This window comes from Pongo abelii, chromosome 3, assembly GCF_028885655.2.
Source record: "Pongo abelii isolate AG06213 chromosome 3, NHGRI_mPonAbe1-v2.0_pri, whole genome shotgun sequence".
NCBI lineage: Eukaryota > Metazoa > Chordata > Mammalia > Primates > Hominidae > Pongo > Pongo abelii.
Genome location: NC_071988.2, coordinates 162,834,004 through 162,854,865, shown reverse-complemented (window position 1 = coordinate 162,854,865; position 20,862 = coordinate 162,834,004). Strand labels below are relative to the sequence as shown.

At 38.9% G+C, this 20,862-nt stretch overlaps 1 protein-coding gene across 8 annotated transcripts in view; it reads left to right on the top strand.

Annotated features, from left to right (window-relative positions):
- RNF150 (ring finger protein 150) overlaps positions 1-20,862 on the top strand; it is a 270,744-nt gene that overhangs the window by 219,077 nt on the left and 30,805 nt on the right. Inside the window, exons 7-9 of one of the 8 annotated variants that reach the window (XM_063723671.1) lie at positions 85-142; positions 2,006-2,075; positions 14,085-14,250. The exons of 2 other annotated variants lie outside the window; for them this stretch is intronic. In XM_063723671.1, coding sequence (XP_063579741.1) covers positions 85-92 — 8 coding nt within the window. In that variant the 3' untranslated portion in view covers positions 93-142; positions 2,006-2,075; positions 14,085-14,250. Of the gene's footprint in view, positions 1-84; positions 10,932-14,084; positions 19,834-20,862 lie in introns of those variants that run through there. 5 more of the 8 variants (XM_063723669.1, XM_063723670.1, XM_063723668.1 and 2 more) reach the window with 5 other exon arrangements.

Below are 20,862 nucleotides of genomic sequence, written 5' to 3'. Positions count from 1 at the left end.
TATTTCCTGATCATCTTTTATTATATAGTTGAGATGATCCATGGGATTTGAACATTGAATATTGTAACCATACCATTTTTACAGGACCTTGACAGAAGGTGACTTGAAGAGGAGCTTGGTGAGAAATATCCGCACATGCAAGGTTTATTAGTTTTTGATAAATGGGACCTTTAACTTGAGAAACTTGACTTTTACAGGTATAAAGATCTCAGTATTGAAATATTGACCATTAGGCATTTAAAAGCCATTAAAGATAGATTTTGATCCCTTTGTTTTGAAGGTTTAGACTGCAGCAACCTGATATTAATATAATGCAAGTCATGCATGTAATTTAAATTTTTCTATGGCCACACTAAAACATTAAGAAATAAATGAAGTTCATTTTAATAATATATTTTTACTTAACCCTGTATATCCAAAATATTTTACATTTTTTGGTACTCAGTCTTCAGAATCTGGTGTGTATTTTATTTACACTTACAGCACATTTCAGAATGTTTTTAAATAAAGTGGCTCAAGAAGTAAACAGTAAAGAACTTAATTTTTTATTGAGACAAAATATTGTCTCCAATATTAAAACTATTGAGACAATATTTAAAACTATTAAGACAACATAAACTTATGTTTATCTTCAAAATTAAAACTATTGAGACACTATAAAACTAATTTTAACTAGCCACATTTGAAATGCTTAGTAATCACATATGGCTAGTGGCTACCATATTGGAGTGCATAGATCTAGAATACTAGTACCTTAAATGGAAGAGAACATTAAAGGTCATTTGATTTTTACCAAAATATACTTCTAATTTTTGTCATGAGAAAATTGTGCCCCAGAGGACTAAATGTCTGACTCAGGTCAAATAATAAGTTCTCTTTTTGGTGTACCAGGTGGTCTCAGAATTTTTCCATTTATTGGACTTCTTTGATTACCGTCACACATATGAGCATAAGTGACCTTAGTGAAATATATTGGCAGATGTGATAAAATTTTGCCAGCAGTTGAAAAACATCTAAGGCATGAGCTTGCTTTCAAGAACAAAAACATTTGTAAAGGATCATTATCCTTGCAAAAGAATGACCATTTGGTTTTTAAGAGAAGATACGTCATCTGTCAGATTCCTTATTTTGAAGAGTGGGTACATACTTCATAGATCTTAGTAAAGCCAAGATGACAACTGAGAAAGCATTTTAATTTAATGTGGGTTAAATTACATCCAAAATAAAATATATGTAAATATATTGTGAGTTAAAATACATAAAAAAATAGAAAATTATGATCTATATCCATATAATTTGTAATCCCTAAACTGTTTTTTCATGAAACAGACTCAGAGTGTTTAGTTCATAGTGACCATGCTGTAGATGTTTATTGAATGACTTGAGGTAAACATGTTCAATCTAAGCTTGAAGTGGAGACCTTCTGTTCATAACAGAAGAAAAGAAAGCCAGGCAATTTCAAAGGAAGCTACTGGTAAAGATGGGATAAAGAAATGAGTAATATCACAATACCTACAGTCAGAAGACTGATGGCATATATGAATATGGCTATCAATTTCTAAGTATAGAAACTAAATTTTCTCACGAAATATTTTTCCTAAACCATATATTTCTGGTTAGCTTTATTTATTAGGATTTCTCAGAATTTTACAAACATGAACACTCTGGTTATTTGTTAATGGTTTATACCATTAACTAAGTGGCTGTAATTCCTTAGGAGAAAAAGCCTCTGCTCTATACAGATTTTTTTAATTGCCTAGTGACTTACTCAAATTGATTTAATTAATAAATGAACAAACACAAATGCATGACTAAATGAGTCAAAAGATTCAAGTTTTCATCAACATTATTGTACTCAACTCTAATGCTATTCAGAAATCCTGAGGATATAGACCTAAGTGTAGTTGGATATACAATATTGCTATAAATTGCAAATAAATAACCCAGTGGAGGTTGGACATGACTTTTCTCCAAATTATTCTTTCCCCTCCTCACATCTCCACAGACCCAGGAAATTACCAAAAAAGGAAGAAATAACAGCAGCTAAGAAATACATTGTACCTATTACATACCAGGTACCCTTTTAAGCCTTTTTCATATATTAGCTCATAACAACCCTATGAGGTAAATATTATTTTTATCTTCATCTTACTGATGCAGAAATGGAGGCATAGAGAGATTAATGTCACTGATCCAAGGTCATAAGTGACAGATGGGGCTGGAACTCACTGGGCCACTGGCCCCAGAGCCCAGGCTTAGTGACACTATGCTCAGAGACAGAACAGGGGGAAAAATTAACACAGTTGCCTACTCACTTTTCATTTAGTTTATTTGTTCAGTTCTTCCATTTTTCTAAATCTCTTAAAAGATCAAAAATTTGTTTACTTCCTACTTGTACCCTCATTCCAACCTCTATTCTTTCTTTCCTGGCCCATGTGCAATAGATCAAATGCATGTCAAGGTCATTTCAGCACTCATGGAGCAAAGATGTAGAACAGATTGCCTTCAGAATGAAAGTGGAAAAATCTAGCATTAAAGGATCATCTTCAGCTCCCAGGAAAAAAAAATGAAAAACATTTACAGAGCCAAGGAAATTCAAACTTGTTGCAAGTCTGACATTGGAAGAAAGATGTTTTTAAGTACATATTTTTTAATGTTTCTGGCATTTCATCTTTTAAAACCTCATATGGCAGTCCCAGAACAGTGTTTCTCCTCCACCTTCATGTGAGGGGTCATTTGTATGAATGCCCACACGTCACTCACCAGTCTTTATCTGTAGGCCTGATCATGCCAAAAACACACTTTGCCTTTAACTTCTTAAGCTCAGGATGCAGATTGTTAGGTTTGCTTCCACAGGGGAACAAAGTTCCTTAGAACCAAAGGAAAACACAGCGAAACAGACAGCCCTGTATGTTTGGAGACTCAAGAGAGAAGCTAGAGAAAGACACAGAAAAGATGACTTTATTATCCCTTCTTAAAAACATTGAGTGCCACTCCACATCTCAGGGGGGTGGGGTCTGAAACCTTCCTGTGATTTTTCAAGGAGGTTGTTGACCTCACCATTCATTTCCTTATTCCCCTTACTGAGTCACTACACAAGTCCTCTAGCACTGTCTGCAGATCGTTACCCACTTGGCCCTTCTTCCATCTCAGACTAGAGGGAATCAACTCTTGGCCCATGGAGGGTGGGAATGGCAGAATCAAGATATGGCACATCTGCCCCATACATTCTGAAAAGCACTTTTGGCATGATGTGTCTGGCCAGGAGACCTGGTCTTCAAACTTTCAGAAGGAAGCAGTACACATGAATTAATGTAAAGGCTAAAACTTGGCCAGTTGAAATGAAAAATGCTATGGATTTCCTCTGGGAAAATGTCCTTTGCTAACTTCCCATCAACTCTGATGCTTGGGGAAAGAGGAGTGTATCTAATGTGTTCAACAGTCATCCCTTGATACCCACAGGGAATTTGTTCCATGATACCCCCTTTCCCCCAAAGATACCAAAATCTGAGAATGTTCAAGTTTCTTATATAAAATGGTGTAATATTTGCATATCCTCCATACTTTTAAATCACCTCTAGATAGTTATACCTAACATTGTAGTTGTTCTAGCATATTGACTTTTTATTTGTATTATTTTTGGTTTTTTTTATTTGTATTATTCTTGTTGGGTTTTTTTTCCTTGAATATTTTTGAGCCATGGTGGGTGGTAGACCCAAGGCTCAGGCAGATGTGGGGGACCATTCTAAATGCATCTTTATTTTTGCTACATTGACACTTAAAATGTATTGAGTGGTTGTCAGAGTTCCTTGCCCCTGGATGAAAATTCTAGCAGGCCCAAGATTTTTCTACCTACTCTTAGGTAACTGATAGTTCTAAGAGTACCTTTAAGTTCTAAGAGTCCCTTTAAGTTGCAAACACATACCCCAAAAAAATTTTTTTCTGCTGGGCACTTTCCCTTGTAATTCCAAAAACGTGTTGACAGATGGGTCTCTCTTGCTTACTCATGAGCATCCTGTGCGCCCAGGAGTCCATTTTCAGCCTCTGTCTCATAATTTCTCCTCACCTCTCCAGGAACTCCTTTTGGGTAGGACCCACATTAACCCCGTTCACCTCTAGGACACTCATACATCACCTGTCCTGACAGTCCTCTTCCAGGACAGCAGCAGTCTCCAGCCTTTGACCCCACGAAGGTCTTGGGCCTCCTCTCAAGGTTGCAGGCAGGAAGAAGACTGAGTCCACAAAAGTTTGAGACATTTTTGCTGAGTCCAACCTACAGGAAACATATTTCAAAATCTTGTTGGGGATTCCCTTGCAGCAACCCCTCACAGGCCTGGGATTGGGAGGTGCCCTTCTCCACCCCTTTCACTAGAGGAGCGGGATTCAACATGACATCGCTCTGTTCGTTGACAATTTCTTTACCTATTACCCCATCTTCTTCCCCTTCTTATTGCCTCAAGATGGGTGATGGGGTCAAGAATTACCAAACAAGTTCCCCTTTATACATTTCATTGCACATCTGGCAATGGGGCAGAGAGCAGAGTGATGGGTAGGGGAGGGAGAGTCTGTCTCTTGCTTCTTTGTTATTCATGTCTCTTCAGTAGAAACTGAGGCAGAAAGAGTCCCATGAAAGTGCAAGAGAATTAGTTCCTAAATGTCTTGATGGTCTTCAACTAAGGAGCACATACTTGGCTGCTATCTCTACTAAACTACAGGCCCTTAAATGGGTTTGCCTTTTTGGAAAAATATATATATGTATATATATGCATATATATATGTGAATACTTTTCAAAATGCACTTACAAGACAAAATTGTTAAAGCACAGCTGAAGCTGCAGCACAGAGAAAAGTGGTTTTCATGCCAGCTCTGACACCTACCACTGCAAACCACCCAGGAGCTTTCCAGGGACACATACTCCAACTCATTATAGGAAAAACTTCCAAAGAGTTCATTCAGAGGTTTGTGTTTAGTCTCTGCAAGGATTTGCTTTCTCTAATTTGGAGAGCTCAATATAAACTTCTCTATGGGACTCATTGCTCCTAAAGATGCATTCTCTTAAAATTAGGCCAGAAATGACATTTATTCTTATATTTTTTAAGTTGCAAGTTTATTGAGGGAGCAATTGATGAAACATTTAGAACATCTCTATTCAAAACTTGTAAATGCCTGTAGACCTGCTCTGACCACAGCCCGAACAGGAAAACAAGAGAAAGAATGTGCGTTCAGGACTTTTTCAGGGAACCTCTGTAAATCAAGACAGTTGAAAGAAAAAGGGAGGGTTGGCATAAACTTCAGATTTCTGTTTCACATGTGCAGCTACACTTTGCTACATTTGCAAAACAGCAATATCCAGGTTTTATGTGACTACAAAATATACCGGTGCACTCAGAAATACATACATTTAGATCAACCATTCCAGTATTGATGAGGAAGTTGCAAGAGTGAGTAGCCATGTCTGCTTTTTTGATTTGCATTAAAGCCTGAAATGGCGAAGTCTGTGTTCTTGACTATGGATAAATATGCCAGCTGGAACCAAGCAGGAGAATTATCTCCCTTGGTGCCTATAAGATTCACATTAGCCCTGGAAAGATGATTGCTTTGATTTGTGAGGACATTCCATTGTGGCAGGCAAGAGAATTAGCCAGCCATTTAAGATTTTAGGCCCCACTGTCATCTCCCCTTCAGGAAATAGTTAAGCCACAGTGACTACTTCTATATAAAACAAAGCATTTGAAGATTGTAACACTACTCCAGACAATCATTTACATGACTGTTAACGTGCCAGGTCCCTGGAGCAACATCACCCCCTTGCTTCTGAGCCCTCTAGCTCACCATCTCCATGGCAGCTTCACCAGAGGCACAGCTGTTCCAAAAAGCAAAGATCTCTGCAATAAGCACATGCCTCCATTGTCAAGCTTCGCAGATGGCAACTACCCAATCCACGATCCACAGGATTTTCCACAATAACATTTCTCCTCCACTGAAAACACTTGCCAATCCAAGAAAGCCCACTCAAGGCGAGACTGCCAGGGCTTTCCTGTCTTATGTGCCTGGTACCTCTGACAGGGAGGGTTGAGGATCTGCAGATTCACAAACAGCCTGTGAGAGAATCAATCAATTTAGACCACAGGTATATTGCTACTTGGAGCACTCAGCCTGAGTATGACACAACCACTCACCCAGAAGAAGCTTGTCTTCCTGAACTGAAGTAACTCAGCCAACAGATTAAATCCATTCATTCATTGCTGGGAGATTGTCTCATATGCCCTGAGTTACTCATTGATAGCACCATCTCCAATTGATTAATTCCTCACAATGACATCTTGCTTTTGACATGGCTTAGCAGCTGTTACTAGCATGAGCCGGGCAAAGGGCTGGGGGGCAGACCTGCAGTTTACCAGACACTGACAAACTGTGCATGGATCTCGGCAGTGAGGCAGCAGCTGATGGCAGGAAACACAGCTTGCGGGTCAGCACTTTTTCAGTGTCTGAGGAGGGTCTCGTGTAAATAGGATAACATTTGTGTTTGCATTTCGATTCTAAAGCAAATCATGGGGAAGTGCCATCATTCAGAGATTAGAAAAGCACGAGCAGCTGAAAATACCTCTTGGCTCACATAAGAACTGGCTTTGGAAATTCGGAGTCTGAGGGTTCTGTAAGTCAAAATATATTTCAGAAGTGAAATTCAGTGGTTCAGAACAAAGGAAAGTGTCACTATTAGAACATTATTGGAGCTACTTGAGGTAAGCTGATATCACGGAAACACCACTAGCCAGACGCAAGAAATTTGGGGTCTTAGTCCTGGTTTGGCCTCCAGTTAGCTGTGTGATCTTGAACAAGTCACTTACCCTTTCTGCATTTCTGTTAGGTGATTTCTAAGATCCTTTTTAGGCCCCTAGCTCCGTGATTACAGTTAGAGTCCCTGTCTTAGCACCTTTCCAAGTCTCACTAGAAAGGTTCAAGGTCTTGCATCCTCACTTACAAGCCCTTCTCGCCACCTTTCTCCTTCCAGCACCACTGAGCCAGCCTAGCAAGGAACTGTGCCCTCAGCTTTCTCCCCGAGCCACATTCTTAAGACTAGTGAAGGTCATTGTGAGATCCAGCATCTGTCTATCTTCATTTCGGATGAATGGCTGAGAAGACAGTGGGTGGAGGAGGCTGGAACAGCAGCACAGTTGGCCTCCGTCCACAGCTGTAGCCTGGTCTGCTTCTGGGATTCCTATACGCAGCAGACCCTGTCTCCAAACATCATGGTCCTCTGCTCCCAAAATGCTGTTAAGCAGTATTCACCTGGTTCTTATACAGACTTCAGTGTAAATTTTAACAATAATAGCTATGATAGCATGTTATTTAAGCCAAAATATTATGCAGAAATAAATATTGAAAAAAATTTGATCTGAAAATTAAATTTAAAAAATAAGGAAAAACCAAAAAGGTTTATTGACATGCCATCAAATAACTAATTCACTAGTTCAACACACACTTTGCTTTAACATCCCCTGCAAAAAATGTGCTTTTTACTAAAGTGAAAATTATGCCTTTGCATGGTATACTTGGCTTCAGAAAATGTGTACCAAATTGTAAAGAGTGTTTCCTTTTTCATGCTATATTTGCATTACACTAGCATATAGGTTCATTTTATAAGTTAGTGACTTTTGTTTTTACAGTAAAATTACTTCCCAGTGCTCAGGCTAATCATTTGCAGCTACCCTATGTTGTTTCCATGCTACTGTCCTCCTTAGTGAAACAATCACCATCCCTGTTCATTCTGCCTTTTAAATATCTCTCCATGTGCCATTTCCCTCTGCCATTACTATAATTCAAGCCCTTATCAGCTCTTATCTCCCTGTCTGGTCCTACCATCCTCCAGTCTGTGCTCATCCTGTTTCCTGGGTAATCATTCATAGAAATCTGTTTTTGTCAGTGTTTTGCTCCAAACATTTTTATTATCTACGGGTTACAATCTCCATCTGCCTAATCTAACAAAATCATTAAGCATTTGGCCTCTGCATCTTTCTCCCTGACTATTCCCCACTCCCATCTGGCTCTTTACACAGAAGCATTTTAAGCCACTTGTGGTTCCAGGTACACTGTCCTCCCGTGCTTCTCCCTCCACCTGCCAAATCCTATGTATCCTTCAAGCACATCTCATCTGCTGTATTCTCTGAGATATTTTCTCTGCTCCTCCAAGCAGAATCTGGTGTTTCTTTTACAATTATCTACTTTCAAATAGCTATCTCTGATACAATTTCTTGAGAAATCGCCAGTTACCCCCTTAAATTTATAGATCCTCAAAGGCTTGGACTGTGTGACTTTTTACCTTTATGTTCTAAAACCCAGCACAGTTTATGGCATACAGTTAGATTTAATAAACGTCAGTTGGATGAGTAAATGAATATGTTGAATTTTAAGGGAAACCAACAACAGTAATGGAAGGTAAAGGAGAATGTATTGCGAAGTATATTTGTATTTTGGCTGCTAATGAAAATAATAAATATATCTTCCAATGATATTCAGGCTGGACCAAGGCACTAACAAACAATTCTCTGTATAGCCAGTTTCCCCAGAACGACCCTACCCCCAGTATGACCCTACCCCCGTGTGAAAGAGGAGCACAGTGTTAAATTGGTCCCCCATCACAAGAGGAGAGGGAGACTAATGCCTTGTAGAAATGGACTGATGATTTATTATTTATCATTATTGATATTGTACTATGCAGCAGAAATGGAATTAAAAGCATCAGAGAGAGATGAAATAGCGGAAACAGCAGCAAAGGAAAATGTCACAGAGAAGGATTCTAACGTCTAACTGTGCATAAATTTCTGCAAATGCCCTGCTAATGTCATAAAACCAAATGCCCAGAAACCACTGAAGACTTAAATGCAGCTTTTCATTTTTGTTTTATACCATCTACACGACCTTTACTATTTTATATTAACCCATGATAAATAAAGATGACCCTACTGTGAGATAATGTAGGTTTGAGAAAACTGCATGACTTTGGAGTCAGACAGATCTGGACTCAAATCTTGGTCTGGCCACTTACTTACTAGCTGTCACCAATTCACTTAATATCTCTGGGCCTCAGTTTCTTCTTCATGAAAATTGTCAAAATAGAACCTACCTCATAGGTTTGTTGTGAAGGTTAAATGAATCGGTATATATATATCAAGTTCCTAGCTTGGTGCCTGACACTTAAGAAATTATAAATGTTACTTCTCTCCCCACCCCACACACCACCTCTTCATGAGAATGATATTGGTCAGACACGTCATGGTATATATTGATGAAATTGAAATTTCTACATATAAAAATATCTGCAAGGTATCTTTGTCAGTTTCCAAGATGTAGTGTCGAGGCCTGAGAGCTCTAGATTGTATCCTAAACCATCTGCCTGTGGAGATGAAAACTGACATCATCTTGCTCTTCTTCAATTACCAGAATTACTTTAGTTCCTGAGAAGAATGGCTTGCTTGCTTGTAGTTATTTATCTTTTTCACTAATTGATCATTTGAGTGTTACTGAGTTACTAGCTATAGTCTTTATGACCATGATCTCATATAAAATTATGAATGTCCTTACAACCTTATTTCCAGAGAAGCCTCTGAGGTTATCAGCATCACCACTAGTCAGCCCATCAGTAAATTGGCAACCCATTAGTGTCAATTCCTAGAAAGTTGTAATTATGCTGTATCTACACATGGCTCTGTATTGGTTATATTCAACAGATAGTGGCCCTGCCAGTAACCTTAGTGTTTTGAGCATAATAACCTATAGACAACTGCTCTATGAATAAAGCAGCAATTTCAGATTTCTAGGTCTTGATGATCTTTTTGTGTTTATAAGTTGAACCTCAGAGGACAACTTGGAAGAAAAATTTTGGAAATATCCACTGCTATTAGGTTGGTGCAAAATAAATTGCTGTCATGGCAGAAACTGCCATTTCTTTTGCACCAACCTAATTTCCAGATTTGCAGCAAATGGGACACACACACACACCCACACACACAGAGAGAGAGAGAGAGAGAGAGAGAGAGAAAGTGAGAGAGAGAACCTACTAGGATACCTTTTAAAATACAGAAATATCTAACTCACTCACCAGCTTCTTCTGTGGTGGTCCTCACTGCAAGTTTTCCCCCCCTCCGCTTTGGGGAAAAAACTTTCAGGGAAAACTTCTGGAGAAAAGAAAATATATTGCAGCTTAAGTGATTTAGCCAGATTATCCTCCCCACATCTCTCCAGGACACAATTGTGGTTAATCACTTAGGACACTCTTCACTTTGTTTGGATAATTCTGAGCGTGCAAGGATGCTTAGAAGACAGTTCTTCCTCCTCGCTCCACAGGCTTCCCAAGGAGCACACACCAGGACATCAGGATGACAGTCAAGCCAGGTTCCCTGTGCACACACATATACACATGCATCCACTCATGCACACACATGCACACACACACACCACCACCACCAATCTCCAGCCTTGGCTCATCACCCAGAATGACTGTATAGAGTTAGATGTAGAATTGGATGTCTAGGAATTTCCAGGATTATTCTAGGCAGAGGTATCAAACTGGTGCCACCTGTGACTCTGCCTGCCTACAAATGAAATGTGTTTGGTCTTCAGAATGCTTCTGATAAAGTTCAGTTAGGAGCCCACATTTAAATATGGCAAGGTTTTACATAGAAACCTGAATTTTCAATTTGGAAAAGCTGGAAGCTGCAGCAATGCTGGGCCACATTTCCTTATGGTGACACTTGGTTCAGCCCTTTTGAGGAAAAGCACATCCTCTGCAGTTCACTGCAGCCTTGCAATCCCAAATTTAGGGACAGTTTCAGGGCAGCGGTACTTCTTTCACACACAGTGCTAAGATCAATGCTTTGAATGTTCCTATTAGATCTCATTTAAAAAAAAAAACCCTATTAGTAAAATCATACAGGGAAACAATATGTGTGCCTATGAGCCAACAACATGCAGTTAACACACTGTCTCTTATCTAATGTTCGCAGCAGGGAGGAACAATTAGTAGATTTATAGACTAGAGTTCCATCAAAATTTTTTTGTCAAACAAATCACTCATTTCTATCAATTAAGACTTATGCCTTAATCAGGGCTGTCAGCACGAGAAAGTATTGGCTGCACTTACACTCCTGCTGTGCAACAAGAACAGTGGAATGAATTTTTAAAAGAAAAATAATCCCATGATAATACTGCCGCTGTTATTTAAATAAGGAGTTAGAAAATAGGATTTAGAAATCAAAGTTTAAGCATGAACTCAATGGATTAAAAAGCATATCTTCCTTGTTAAAAAACTGAGATAAAATGTATGTAGTTGGATACATAAATACTTGCATACACAAGCACATACATGCATGCATATGTGGAAGCATTTGTGCCTGTGCACATCTGTATACCAAGCATGCCCATGCAACTATGTAGGAACATAAACCTATAACATGTTCATATATGCATATCGTATTTTTCTGACATTTGTACCTTAAGCAGTACTTTGACACGCATGCACATCTGTGCTTTTATCTAGCATAAATGCATGCCTGCACACATACATACATGTTACTCAGTACCATCAACTTTATGTAATAGTAGTTAGCCATGTCTCAGCAGGGATCATTGAAATTTCTGGTCATGGGTCTCCTGATTACTCCTAGAAATGAAACTGTAGTTGCAGCTTACCTCCTAAGAGAAAGAACAACTCAAAAAAAAAAGTGTGTGCATCTTTTTTTTTTTTTGTTAAGTGAACCTAAGGCTCTCTAATATCTGGAAAAATTAAATATGCCCCTACAAGTAAGGCAGTTCCTAATTTTAGGAATAGTATATTCCTAGCATCCAAGCCCTATGATAGAACAGCACCTTTGGGGCCAAATAAAATTGTATGTGTCCATCCATACTGAGTGGTAGTAGTCTCTTCATCTGGTGGGGCATCAAGGAACATGATCAGATGGTAAAGGCACTATAAGTAAAGTGTAGGTCTTTGTTAGACAGCAGAGAGAGGTATTGAAATTTCCCATCCCTAATTTATGTCCCTGAAAATAATGTACGTTCTTGGTAGTAAAGCTAGGTGAAGGCCCAGCCCTGCCACCTGCTATCCGTGTAACTTTGGAAAAATGGCTCAACCTCTCTGTACCTCTAGTTCTCATCTGTAAAATGGAGGTAATTTAGAGAATACCTACATCGTGGGATTAAATGTAATGCAATAATCCTTAGAAAAGTACCTGGTCCATAATAAGCATTCAAAAAAATGTTATTGTATAGAAGAGAAGGTGAAGGGGCTCAAACACTATTAAACTTTGTGCCAAGAATCTTACATATTTTATTTAACCTTTACAATTATCACTGTTTTATATCTAAGAAACTGAATTAGAGAGCAGTCTAGGAACCATGTCAGAGGTCACACATGGAGTAAATGGCAGGGCTGGAGTAAAAACTCTTGTCACTCTCATCAAAGCCCAGATTCTTTCTCTAGTTTCTCAAACCAGTTTCTAGCTATGGTGTGAACACCCACCTGGGCTGCAGTTGGAGTGCAGATCCGTAGGCCCCTCCCCAGATCTACTCAATCAGTTTCTAGGGGTAGGCAGAGAATTGTCACTTCTTTCAGGCTTCCTGAGCAATTCGTTCTAAAGCCAGAGTTTCAAAACGTATGCCCAGCAACCCCAGAGTGCCTGCCTGAGGAAAGCAGAACCTGAGACAATGCACACATTCTAAGTGGTATCTTATCCCTACAGCTTCTTGAAATTTTCTCTTATTAATTGTATGCAGGGGTACTGGAGTTAGAACATTCTCTTCAGTCAAACTAACTTTACCTATTTCTTGTTTACTCTGCTTTGAGAATCTCCCCACTGAACACATAAGTGCAATTGTATGTGCTTGATCCTTGGAGGATCCTTCTTAATAGACCCATGCTGTGTGTTGATACATGCAATAAAGATGACCACTGGATCCTTACAGCACTGGTCCAAATCCCAAAATACAATTATAGAAAATACAAGTAGGTTTTTACTTAGTCATGCCTTACTTGTGATCTTGATGGAGGTTTAATCCTAGCAGGCAACATTGCTATCTGGGGAAGGCTGCTGCCTTTTGATTGTTATAATAATGGCTTCTTTGCTCATGAAACATCCCCGACCTGATGTGTGACCTACACACTGTGGTGCAGGCATTCTCTTACATTTTTAGCGTAAGCCGTAATTCTAGAATCATCTACTAGAAAAAGGAAGTGCTTCCTGTAGAAAAAAAAAATCTTTAAAAATCTTGGATACTGAAATAAGTCCTTGAACGAGCAGATCAAAAGATAAGTTTTGAAAGAATTACCATTGGTTTTCTCAGATGCATAATTTTACTGAGGGAAGAATTCTTTGGTGTCATAAAATTAACTACCGTAAGAAAAAGGATAAGACAACAAGGCTACATTTTATAGTTTCTTTGGGTGCATTGCAGCTAAGATCTGCAACACAGAACTAAGAGTTGGTAACCGCTAAGCAGAATGATCTGCCACTAAAGTTAAGAGTATAGACAATGTGTTCTTGGAGCTGATAATTGGCAGGAGGTAATAATGGTAGGAACTCTATTTTTCTTTGTTTTTATTTTCCTATCTTGATGAACAGTTACAGTTATGGAACATATGGAACCATAGCTTTGCTCTTATAATGTATATAGGCTAATTTCCTACGGAGACATATGTTTTTTGCTTCCAAGGCATATTGTGGGGACTTTGACTTACATTGATGCATAGCTATGCTTATAATTTGCCCATTTTCTACTTCCAGGGCTGTCTCAGTGCCTAGTCATCTCCCCCTTAGAGAAACCCAGTCTCTAAAAATATAATCACAAAATAGAAAAATATACTCACTTGTGATGCTGGAATTCCCATCAAAGTTATGAGAGAAAAATGTTCAGTCTCAGAAATCCCAATTAGCCCTCATGCTACCTGTGCCCCTGACCCTCTCCAGGAGATTTTCTCTTAAAGGGAGTGGGAGAAAACCAAAGGTGACCTGGGATTTAGTCTCTAGTGGGTTAATGAACAGGATCCACAAAGGTAATGTTCTCAAGGACCCTCACTTCTTTTTGCCAGGCTTGCGGATTCCTGGGGCAAGAAAGAGTCTGCTCTCCCTGAGAGTTCCCTGAATTGAAGATGCTCCCTTGGTATCCATGGAGACTCAGGCAGCTCAGCACCAGATGAGCAAGTTACATGTGACTTGGAGATTTATGGATTTGTTCACTCTGTACCATACTTAGATTATTGACAAGGCATCTACATTACAGGAAACTGCCTACATAGTCTCAGGCAGCTTTCTTCATGGCAAAATAATATAAAATATTTGCAGGCTGGACAAAAATAAACATTGAAGATCTATTCAGCAGTACCTACTATTTAGGACATGGGCCATGTTTGTGGCTGCAGATTTTTTAAGAATACAAGTTCAAAATGTGCATTGATTGTGTGCTACTGGGAAGCACTGGCAAAATGTTAAACAAAGCATGCACCAATCAAAGGAAGGGACCCAGGAGCTCTATCATGGACGAATATTTACGGTTATTTGTCTTAAATATTTATGGAGTTTAAAAGGTGGGGGATGGGGCTCATTATAAACATCAGTAATCATCCCAAAAAGCAGCGGCATGATCCTTTAAAAAGAAATAAAAATTCAGAAACTACATGGGCCACATGTTAAAATGACTTTCTGTTGTGGAAAGGTCACAGAATATATTAACAATAACTAGGGAGAGAAAACATTATAAAACACTCTGAAGATACCTAGAAGACCTCATCGGAAGTTAATCTGGAAGTCTGTTTCATTAATTAAATACAGCTATTTTACCAAAAGATGTTGGTGATTTAGCATAAGATTTATTAATGCCTATTTTGAGCTAGGATGACATTGCCCCTCCTCTGAAGGAATTTAGGTTTGAACAGATGTAAAACAGATGTGTACAAAATAGCAGTTACTTTGCCAAGTGCTGTTTCTTAAGAACAGATCTCATTTGCCAGATCTACTAAAAGCTTTCTCTACATAAGGGATTTGCATAGCTTTCCTGAGTTTAGAAAGAGACAGAGAAAGGAACCATCACTCTTCAGCTTGTGGACGAAATACTAAAACCTTAACCCCCATGTTAAATTCCAGGAACTCCCTATTGACTTGTTTAGGGAATTTGGCCTTTTGTACATATATTGGAGAGTATTAGGATGAAATGCTTCTGTCTTAGATTTTGCATTCCTAATACTAGAAAATTGCTAGTTTTTAAGTTTGAAAATTTTAAGAATTTTCCTAATTCTGTGTTTATTATGTACATGTTTAACCACTCATGATAATCCAACTCTAAACGATACCTTTTCAGTTCTTCTCACTTCTTCATTTTTAAGTTTCACAAGCCCCCTGCCAGAACAACTGGCTTATTCACACCCCCAACACTGCCAGCTTCAGGAACCATTCCACACAGGTGGCCCCTCTTCTTAGGGAGGTGCTGAGCATGGTTCTAAAAGAGAAACAAGGAAACAGAAAATGATCTTAAAAGGTACCTAATAAGGTGGAGTTGGAAAGAGCAGGAATGAGATTCCTGGCCCATAGTAAATGAAACACTTGAGCTCACTGCTCAGTCTAGGTCTTGTTTCTCTTAGCCTACTCTATGCTTTTGCCTTGATTCCTTAGCATGAGGTACTCCACATAGCATTGATATCAAAAGAGCATGAGTCCCCTTCCCCACTGTTTTATCCTTTCAAAAAATCAACATGATGTCTTCAGATTTTCCCATTTATTTATTCGGTACATTCAAGTGATAACTTTTGCATTTCTTTTATTTCTATAGCATTAGAGATGGAGTCTTGCAAAATAAGCCCCTGACCCCTGAGAAATTACAATCTGCTCTAGTTAGGAGAAAAAACATCCATGGGTAGAATATTTAAATAATGAAATAAGGCAGTGCTGTTAATCACATGTCTGGAATATTATGAATAAAAGTGTTCTTTGGAGAAAGGCTGGGGGGTGGTCACAGTGGCAGCATTACCCTCAGACCTTTTTTTTTCCTTTAAGAGGTGGATCTCACTCCATCTCCCAGGCTGGATTGCAGTGGTGCAATCATGGCTCACTGCAGCCTCAATCTTTTGGCTCAAGCAATCCTCTTACCTCAACCTCCTGAGTAGCTGGGACTACAGGTACACACCACCACACTCAGCTAATTTTTTAGCTTATTTTTTTTTTAAGAGATGGGGTCTCACTATGTTGCCCAGGCTGGTCCCAAACTCCTGGCCTCAAGCGATCCTACTGCTTGGGCCTCCCAAGTGCTGGGATTACAAGCGTGAGCCACACTACACCAGCCTCCACAGACCTTTTACTCTAGGGTACATTTTGGCTACATCCCTCCCCAGGGGGAAGGAACCTGCGAGGTCAAGAAGTCACCCAGACTCCCTAACCCACTTTCTGGAGACAGAGTTAGCAGGATACAAAATTGCCATTGTATGGAAGGCCTGAATTGGCCACACCTTTGCCTTTGAGTTTTTAACAAAAGTCTTTTTCAAACCCAATATTTGTGTACAGTTCAAATGTAATAAAGAGATCAGCTTAAACTCATGGTTTTTTAAGCTAATAAATACATGAAAAGTGGCCAGCACAGGCTGGTGAAGTATAGGTCCTTTCCCTCCCTTGTTGTTGCATCACTATAAGCGGAGGCATTTGGCGGAATTAATTTTAGCCATCAGATGCTTGTTTTGTTTTAGCTTTTCAGGAAACAAAGATCAGATTAGCAAAGGAACTATAGATCAAATTAGTGAAGTAAATGAGGGAGTTCAACAACTTCAACAGATTCATTACGCTATTAATTAGTCATCTGCCCTCATACATTGCTATATAGGTGTCCCTCCATCCAACTGCATATCAAAAATATTCAGGAAAAAAAAATCTCAATCCAACAGTAGAAAATAGTACCAATAAAATATACAGTACAATAACTATTTAGGTAGCATTTACATTATATTAGGTGCTATAAGTAATCTACAGATGATTTAAAGCAGCAGTTCCCAACCTTTTTGGCACCAGGATCCAGTTGCCTGCCAGAGAATTTTTCCACAAGAGAGGTGGCGGGGGGGACGGTGGTGCTTTCGGGATGAAACTGTTCCACCTCAGATCATTAGTTAGATTCTCACAAGGAATGCACAGCCTAGATCCCTCATATGCACAGTTCACAATAGGGTTCCTGCTCCTATGAGAATCAAATGTTCTGCTGACAGGAGGCGGAGTTCAGGCAGTAATGCTCGCTCACCCTGCGCCCACCTCCTGCTGTGCGGCCCAGATCCTAACAGACCATGGACTGGCACCAGTTGGTGGCCCAGGTTTAAAGTATACAAAATGATGTGCATAGATTATATGCAGATTCTACACCATTTTATATAAGGGACTTGGGCATCCTCAGATTTTGATAGGTGGCAGTGTCCTGGTATCAATCCCCCACGAATACTGGATACTGAAGGACAACTGTGCTAAATGCTAAAGGAGGGGGAGGAAAGGAGGGGGAGGAATGGAGGGGTTTGGAAAGAACTGTCTCAGCTGGGCTTGTTGCAGTTATTATTGTCAACTTTGTCATCGCCACTATCATTTTCCACCACTGTCCAGCCTTCCCAGTTCCTCCCACGGGTGGTCCCTGGGGTGCTCTGTGGACCTGTATGACTTCATGGAGCACCATGAAACCTACTGGAGCAAGAACAGAAGAGCTAGGTTCAAGTCCTAGTTCTGCCACTTACTACTGGCTCTTTCTGAGACTTTGAGAGAACTATAGCCTTTCTGAAAGTTAGGTAGCCTGCTGTAAAATGGGCTCAAATATGTGCAAGAACATTGGAAACTAAATCAAATATAATGGATGGTGATGATGGTGATAAAATTATAATAGCCACTGTTATAAAAAAAAAAGTGTGTTAGAACAATTCTTGGCCAAATCTATCATTTTCTACCAGTGCTATTCCTACTCACTCATCCCACCTTCATTGCCACCTGCCATGAGCATGGAATATAATAATAGGTGCAGACAGGTGACTAGCTATTATTATAGTTAACCTTTAGTGAGATCAGTGATTTAAAATGGTACTTTACACCTCTTCATTTCTCTTATTAATTTGACATTTATTTTCTGGAAAGCCAAAACAAGTGGTAGCATATGGAAGCTGCATTAAACTCCTCAAAAGGTCCCTTCCTAGGAGAAGCAAGTGATTTTGTATTCTTAGCTCTGAAAACAAGGAAGGGAAAAGGAAACTAACATTTTTGGAGAACTTTCTAAAAGATACATTGTATTAGTCTATCAGGCTGCTATCATCAAATAACATAGACCTGGTGGCTTAAAGAACAGACATTTATTTCTCACAGTTTGGGAGTCTGGGAAGTCCAAGATCAGGATGCCTGCATGGTTGACTTCTAGTGAGATAGCTCTTCCTGGCTTGAAGATGGCTGCTGTCTCTCTGTGTCCTCACATGGTGAGATGAGAGAGTGAACTCCAGTCTTTTTCTTGTAAGAACACTAATCCTATCATGGGCACCCCGACCTCATAACCACATCTAAACCTAATTACCTCCCCAAACCCCCACCTTCTAATATCATTATATTGGGGTTTAAGCTTTCAACATATGAATTTGGGGGAACAGAAACATTTAGCACACAACACATGTACTGGGAAAAATTGTTGTAATAGTGAAAAAATATTGTAAACAACCTAAAGGTCTCTCTGTTGGGGAAAGGACAAATAAAATATAGCATATTCTTAGATGGACTAGTTTTTTTATAGCAGTTAACAAGAATTAAATACATAATGTAATTAAATCTGAAAACAAGGAAAAATAAGTAAATTGCAGGATAACACAAATAGCAAGCTTTCTTTCATATAAAAATGCTAACACAAAACATTATTTAACTTGTACATTGATTTTTTTGTTACCTGCACACATACATACACACTGATTTGCATGAAAGATACTGGAAGAATTCATATCAAATCAGAGTGGTAGTTGCTGTGTTGGGGATATAAAACTAGTGGTGAGACACAAAAGGAGCTAATGTGGGGGTTTTTATTTGTTTTTTGTTTTGCTTTAATTAAAAAGGCAGGCTTAAATGAAACATCATTCATTCAACAAAAATTTATTCAGAGCCTAGTATAATTCAGATCCTCCTTTCTATGCTGGGGAATCTTGGGGCAATGCAGGCAGTTCCTGACTTTGTGGAGATCACATCCTATTGAATAAGATAAGAAATATAGAATATAATGTCAGGATTCAATTATCAAAAATAAAATCAAAATGCGGCCAAGTAAGGAGTTAGAGAGTGACCAGTGACTATTAATTAGGGCAGGAAATCAAGGAGGGCTTATCTGAGAAAGTGACATTGAACAGAGAACTGAATATCATTAAGCATTGACACTTACTGATGGTGACACCGCAGTTTGGTTTACTATATTATTCCCTGTACCTTTGTAGCATTTTAAAATATCTCTTTCTGCCCACCAAAAAAAATCTGTTTCAGAGTAGCATGAGATTTTTAAAGAGGTACCAAACCCAGATGAAGCATTTAGGGATTGCAAACTTTTGGATCAATGATTGGGTTTAGGAGGAATGTGTATAGAAAAACATCACATAAAGTAATGACTTGGTTTTATAAGTAGGAAACAAAAAATGCAAATTATTTTTTAAAATACCAACTCCAAAGTTCAACAAAATCTTCCTGATAGGTAAGGATTCAGGAAAAATCACAGTACTTCTGAAAGGTGTGAGAATAGAGGTGTCAAACCTTCACGGGGAGGGATAAGATTTTTAACTTTATCAAAAGGGAATGTGACTCTTTTAAAAAGCAGTTTGAACATTCAAAAGCTAGCAGAAGGCAAGAAATAACTAAAATCAGAGCAGAACTGAAGGAAATAGAGACACAAAAAACCCTTCAAAAAATAAATGAATCCAGGAGCTGGTTTTTTGAAAGGATCAACAAAATTGATAGACCGCTAGCAAGATTAATAAAGAAAAAAAGAGAGAAGAATCAAATAGATGCAATAAAAAATGATAAAGGGGATATCACCACCGATCCCACAGAAATACAAACTACCATCAGAGAATATTACAAACACCTCTATGCAAATAAACTAGAAAATCTAGAAGAAATGGATACATTCCTCAACACATACACCCTCCCAAGACTAAACCAGGAAGAAGTTGAATCTCTGAATAGACCAATAACAGGAGCTGAAATTGTGGCAATAATCAATAGCTTACCAACCAAAAAAAGTCCAGGTCCAGATGGATTCACAGCCGAATTCTACCAGAGGTACAAGGAGGAGCTGGTACCATTCCTTCTGAAACTATTCCAATCAATAGAAAAAGAGGGAATCCTCCCTAACTCATTTTATGAGGCCAGCATCATCCTGATACCAAAGCCTGGCAGAGACACAACAAAAAAAGAGAATTTTAGACCAATATCCTTGATGAACATTGATGCAAAAATCCTCAATAAAATACTGGCAAACAGAATCCAGCAGCACATCAAAAAGCTTATCCACCATGATCAAGTGGGCTTCATCCCTGGGATGCAAGGCTGGTTCAATATACGCAAATCAATAAATGTAATCCAGCATATAAACAGAACCAAAGACAAAAACCACATGATTATCTCAATAGATGCAGAAAAGGCCTTTGACAAAATTCAACAACCCTTCATGCTAAAAACTCTCAATAAATTAGGAATTGATGGGACATATCTCAAAATAATAAGAGCTATTTATGACAAACCCACAGCCAATATCATACTGAATGGGCAAAAACTGGAAGCATTCCCTTTGAAAACTGGCACAAGACAGGGATGCCCTCTCTCACCACTCCTATTCAACATAGT